The sequence below is a fragment of the Teleopsis dalmanni genome, chromosome 1 (genome assembly GCF_002237135.1).
Source record: "Teleopsis dalmanni isolate 2A chromosome 1, ASM223713v2, whole genome shotgun sequence".
Classification (NCBI taxonomy): domain Eukaryota; kingdom Metazoa; phylum Arthropoda; class Insecta; order Diptera; family Diopsidae; genus Teleopsis; species Teleopsis dalmanni.
Genome location: NC_051846.1, coordinates 215809342 through 215815656, shown reverse-complemented (window position 1 = coordinate 215815656; position 6315 = coordinate 215809342). Strand labels below are relative to the sequence as shown.

The 6315-nt window shown below is 31.6% G+C and overlaps 1 protein-coding gene across 1 annotated transcript; it reads left to right on the top strand.

The window, feature by feature from the left end:
* The first annotated feature begins 3573 nt into the window (after positions 1-3573).
* On the top strand, positions 3574-5303 carry LOC119676103 (vesicle-associated membrane protein-associated protein A-like). The gene is made up of 4 exons (XM_038087335.1): positions 3574-3816; positions 3883-4254; positions 4762-4849; positions 4922-5303. Exons 1-4 carry the CDS (start codon positions 3703-3705, stop codon positions 5194-5196), a joined length of 849 nt encoding a protein of 282 aa, XP_037943263.1. The 5' UTR covers positions 3574-3702; the 3' UTR covers positions 5197-5303.
* Positions 5304-6315: the final 1012 nt, after the last annotated feature.

The following is a 6315-nucleotide window of genomic DNA, read 5'->3' as shown; positions in this document are numbered from 1 at the left end:
GTGATGTAATAAAATTGTTTTAGAATAACTCCAGAAGTGCCATAAATCATTAATAAACATATGTATGGAATTGAAGCGGTTATACGTTGAGAACAGCTAACAAAACTATTTGATCTTAAGTGGCTTGGGGGATTAATATTGACTAAAAACACGTACAACAAAAATTAATACTGCAATTTAGCAGATAAAATGTGATAGACTACAAATTAAGTTTTAAATTTAGTAATAAAATTAGTTAAATCATATTGAACGTGGACCCACTTAAGTTCTCAATATAGATCATGGAATATTCTATATTTATAACATGAGAGACTCCATGTTTTTAATATGGTTTAATTAATTTTCACAATTAAAACAACAAAAATAAAACAATTGATAACAAAAATCAAATACGTCTTTTATTTATATATAAAAACATATATTTCCTAAATTATATATACGTTACACAGAGATGATATCGTGACTTTGTAGCTATCAATACCATTTGTGATGAACTCTATTTAATATTATTTCACTGTTATCAGTGATCAGTTTTCTTTTTGTAAATAAAAAATAAATTATATATATAGAAGATTTCAATAACAAAATCTTAAGCATTGGTTATATACTATGCTAACACAAACGGTTCTAAACAAGATACTACCACTGTAGGTAGAAAACCCTACTCCATTAATGCTATACGTTATCTAGAGTGTGCACTCGTTACAAAGAAGAAAGTTGTTGTGTGATCAGATAGCTTGTCTATAATACAGCCCCTAATATTATCATAAAATCATTCTAAACGCAGTTACTTTTGAATATATCTATAGATCTTTTACTTTCTTGTCTATTCAGTTCTAAAAATATGGAGGCATTTACTAATTCAGCAGCCCTTTGAAAAAATTGAAAATTAAATTATGTGTTGCATTCATTACAGTAATTTATATTAATGAGATCTTTTAAAGATCATCCATACTTTTCTTATAATAATATGGGTATTCAGAAATCTCTAGGTAACTAGATGTAAACTATTAACAAAATTAATAACAAAAATAGTTATAAAATACATATAAACCTTATATCCCTCAATGTATAATGGGATAGCCAGGCGGCCAATAAGTCAATAAGCTTAGTAGTACTCTGATCAAAGGCTGCTCAGAACAACTTAGCGATTTAATAAAATCAATACTGTTTTGAGAGTATAGTTAATATGAATTAACCAGATTCGTGCAATAACCTTTTTTAGATACAAACAGAGTGGCAACCTAAAAATTGAAAAATTTTGACGTACAAAAGAACAATTGGTACTGGACGAATCAAGGTACATATATAAAAATTACTTGATCGTTGAAATCAAGGTATTTACACTTTCCCAAGGAAGGATATTTCTAAGGTCATGGTTTGTATTGTAATTAAATTAATTTGAAAAAATATTTTTAGATTAACAATTTGTATGCTCTTGAGTGTCGCCTTATTATTAATTTAATTGATTTAAATAATTTTGTTAAATTAATGTTAAAATACAACATAACTGCATAAGGTTATAAACTTAAACTCTATTGCTACAAATAAATTGATACATTATGTACCTTATAAATGAGGATGTGAAGAAATAAATTTACTCATTATAATCGGTACCACATGTCCTATACACATTTATCATATACTTGTACATGACAAGTATATAATAACGAAATGTATTAAGTAAACTATACGTTATACACCACACAAATTTTTTATTTAAGTAATAGGCTATTAAAGCACCCCGACCTAAAAGATCTATTGTGCGCCTAAAGGCCCAACTTGGACAATTTTAGACTATTTATAAATCTTGTAATTTTTGTGGGCTTAATTTTACTGATTTGACTTGGGACTAAGATCCCGCTTCCAAGGTAATCGAGGCCACGTCTTGCCACCGCTGGGCAGTTGCATAGAACATGTTCTGATGTTTCCTTCTCCTCATGACAGAGTCGACAGGAGTGACTTTCTACCACACCTATAATCTTCATGTGGTAATTAAGTCTACAGTGTCCTGTAAGAAGTTCAGTGTACATTTTAATATCGTTTCTGGTAAGGCCAAGGATAGTATCAACTTTGATGTGATCAGGATTAATGAATCTTTTTGCCTGTCGCATGCCTGTTTGGACTCTCCAGTGTTCAAGTAGATGTTGTTTCTCTCGTTCACATAATAAGCTATTTGTGAAGCTATTTGTTACCCCGCAGAAGGGCTCTGGACCAATGAAAGGAGTACATGCACCCTTCTTTGCTAGGGAGTCTGCTATTTTATTGCCCTCATCCCCTTCGTGTCCCGGTACCCACTTAAGGGTAACATAGTTCCTCGATGCTAGGGTGTTGAGAAGTTGAAAGCATTCCCAGACTAACTTTGATTGGAATAAGGATTTTGCTAAAGATTTTAGAGCTGATTGACTGTCTAAAAGGATGCATATTTTGGTACCTCGGGTGCCCCTTCGTATACATTCTCTTGCACATAGCTCTAAAGCATGGACCTCTGCCTGAAAAATGGAAGCAGTTTTTCCCATAGCGATTGCTTTGCGAAATTTCGGTCCTATAATCAGTATACCATAATTGAGAGACCTGTTTTAAGTTAATTTCATTGTTTCTTCAGGTTGATCGGTCATTAATGACAACTTCAAATTCCCTGGAGGAAGCTAATTTTCTATTCATCTAGTCAAAGACCTTAAGGCACGGAGAGTTCCAGACTTCATCTAGAATCTTTGCGTGTCTTGTCAGATTGCCCTCTTTAAGATTACATAGATAAGGAAGCCTTAGTGCGGCACTGGTCGCAGTCCTTTTAACTGTCAACCATACAAAAACCATATACGCTATCATATTAAAAACGTGGACTCACTTATATTCTTTATATTTATCTTGAAATATTTTATAATTATAACATAATTGACTTATGGTTTATTTGGTGAGCACACTGTCAGACTAGGAATACTCTTTATTGAGCACTATAAAAGTAGCGGTGGGACAAAGAAGAAGAAATAATCCAATATATGTTCGGTTATTGCGTATCTCTGTCTAGAAGCAGAGAAAGTTTCTTACGCAGTTATACTTTGAGCTTTAGCTCATTCCGTGGTGATTATTTGGATTTCGAAATGATTCATTAGTCAAAATAGTAAAGATACCGTTTTAGCAATGTTGACACAATGGACCTGTACTTTAGTCAACTAGATGGGCTGCAACAACAACGTAACCTAACTTTACCTTTTATACACACTGGTAGATCAAATAATTTGTGCAAAATTGTTTAAAATAAAAATAAGATGTTTAATAAAATATTTTATAAAATTAATTAAATTTAATTTTTAATTTGTATTATATTTTTAATTTCTTACCATAAATACGCAACCTATAGCCACTATATATAAATAAATATATATAAATGAATATATATAAATATATATATATATTTATAAATTTTATGTAATCATGACTTTCTGTTTACCATGAGCCTAAAGAATATCATTTTATAATAGAATTATCTATTTAACACAGATGTATACACTTTAAATGTCAAGTTAATATAATAGTATTAAGCTTACTAAATAAAAATTCAGATCCAATGAATGAAATTTATTGTACGAATTTGGAACTCAATATTCTTCGTTTTTCAAAATTGGTTAAAAAAAAAATTTTGAAAAATGTCCTCTATTAAACAATTTCAATAAGTCTGCTGTGTGAAATTAACTCCTTAACATGGGTAAAAACCTAGTTGTCAGTCCTAATGATGTACTTAAATTCATAAGATCTTCAGAAACTCCAAGTACATTAAAGCTTCAAAATACCAGTAATGACCCGATTACATTTAAAGTAAATTTGTTTCAGCATTTTTATTTATAATATATAAAAGTATTAATTGTTTAATTTTAATTATAGATTCAAACTACATCACCACAGAAGTTTCGTGTTCGACCACGTTTTGGTGTTTTGAAACGAGGCGAGTCGACAACAATCAATATTTTACTGAAAAAGGATGAAAACCTCAAAGATGGCTCCGTAAAAGATAAATTCCTTGTTAGAGCATTAAAAATCCCACCAAATGTTGATCAATGTGGATCTATGATAACTTTTTGGAAGCAAATTCCTGCTAACTGTTCAAGTGTTGAGGAACATCAAGTCATATGTGAATACGATGATTCCAGTAGTAGATCAAATAAAGCATTGAATAAACAACCATCGAAACCAGGTTTAAATAAACAGAGATCAAAGCTTGGAAAAGGACTTACCAAATCTATCAGTTTTATTAAAGTAAGTCTCAAATCAATTGGAATACTCGATACAATCATTATATTAAAAAATATATTGATTTGAATATTTTTCTATAACCTTATTAGAAAGTTTTATTTAAAGACATACTTTTTATTGTTAACTTTATTTTCTGCCTTATATATCCACAACAATAAAAAATTTGACTAAGGACTTATCTTTCTTCATATGAAAGTCCACACCTATGAGTAACTAAAACTGTTTAATAAAAAACCAAACCATTATTACAATGCATATATGTATGTATATATTTGTATATATGTATATATGTATATATATACAGTTCCAAGAAAATCTCTCTACCGCTTGCGTCATAATAATATTGTACATCCAAGTTTTGAGTATAGGTATATTGTATGTAAAAACTACCTCAGAATGTAACTCTTAAACAAATTACTAATTACAAACCCCAGAAAGCTTACGCGCTAAGGCAATTCCTTTCAAGATTGAATCATTTTAAGAACTTTGTTTTAATTGGAATTTTTTTAGATAACAGATTATGAATATATGGCTATAAATGAACCAGACGGCGACAATATAAATCAAGCAATTGCTGGTATGACTGGAAGTCGTTCAGGTAAAATTAGTAGAAACCAAAAATTTTGATATAAAACTAAAAGCGCTAACTATATTTTTGATAATTGTTCAGGTCAAAGTCCTGGAAATAATTTAAGGGGTGGTGACAGTTATTTGAGTAAAGGTCAAAGCTCTGGAAATGTGAAACAAAATAAGATGGAAAGACAATTATGGCGCACACAAGTTACACAATATATCACGATATTCTTGCTATTTATACTTGCTGTAGGCTTTGGATATTTAGTGAGAAAGCAAATTGAATTCGATCCCAAAGCACAAATCGAAGAAGCATTAAGAGCCGAAGAAGCATTAAGAGGTGAAGATAATTATAAATGTCGAAAATGTTAATGACTTCTACTATTTGATTCTTATGGTAATACCTTATATTCATTATTAAGATAAATTAGTGTGAAAAACTGTTTTAGGTATATAAAGTTATCGTTTAATTATTGTAATAAAAATCAAATAAATAAAAAACGCATTAATCCATATAATAAAAATAATTCATTTATAAGCTAATGTTTTAATGTATTTTTTTATGTGTCTATCGGCAATAATTTCAGAAGACTACATAATCGTAGTGACAGTAAAAAAAATGTTAATGACGATTTATTGAAAAAACAAGAAATGTTGCATATTAATTAGCCTACTTAATTTTATTTATATCATTTATAAAGGAAACCCCTCTGTAACATAGTACTTGAGCTCCAGGCAGCTCAAGCACAATTTAGGTAGGTTAGGTTAGGTTATACCGGTGATCCCTAGTGGATCCACTTAGGCCTTTTGGCCCATTGTGATGCCGTATATAAATACTAAAAATCTCAGGGTTTAAAACCACCTAGAACCTTTTGCGAAGCATAAAATGCTATTTAAAGCCCGATCCTGTAACTGGTCCAGGTCCTCAAGGAAGGGGGCCCCTAGAGTACTAAATCGCCGACGTGCAAGAGCTGGACAAAAACACAACAGATGAGATGCGCTCTCATCGTCCTCCCCACAGCTACGACAGATTTGGTTGAAAGGAAGACCTAGTCTTCTAGCATGGTTCCCTAGCTTACAGTGCCCTGTAATCAACCCTACCAGAACACCAATGTCCTTGCGGGACATCTCAATGAGAGTTTTCGATTTCCTTTTATCGGAAAGTGGCCAGATTGCATACAGATGTCTACATATCGTTGAGTCTTCCCATCTTTTATTAAAAGTATTTGTGCAGAAAGAACTCAATATCAGTTTACATGATGTTAGTGATATGCCCAGATAGTCTAGGTGCTCCGAGTATGGCACTGAAGCACCCTTTCTGGCTAACTCGTCTGCTTTGCAATTTCCGAAAATATCCCTATGGCCGGGAACCCAGATTAGAGAAATATTGAGCTGCGTCGACATTTCGTTTAGAGATGTGTAGCAGTCAAGAACCGTCCTAGATGTAAATTGGACCGAACTCAAGGACTTTAATGCAGCTTGACTGTCTGA

Bases quoted from the DNA above. Each gene is read 5' to 3' on its own strand.
- LOC119676103 (XM_038087335.1), top strand. From the start codon at position 3,703: ATGGGTAAAAACCTAGTTGTCAGTCCTAATGATGTACTTAAATTCATA. The intron at 3,817-3,882 runs GTAAATTTGTTT...TTTTAATTATAG, and splicing joins ATGACCCGATTACATTTAAA to ATTCAAACTACATCACCACA. The intron at 4,255-4,761 runs GTAAGTCTCAAA...GAATTTTTTTAG, and splicing joins AATCTATCAGTTTTATTAAA to ATAACAGATTATGAATATAT.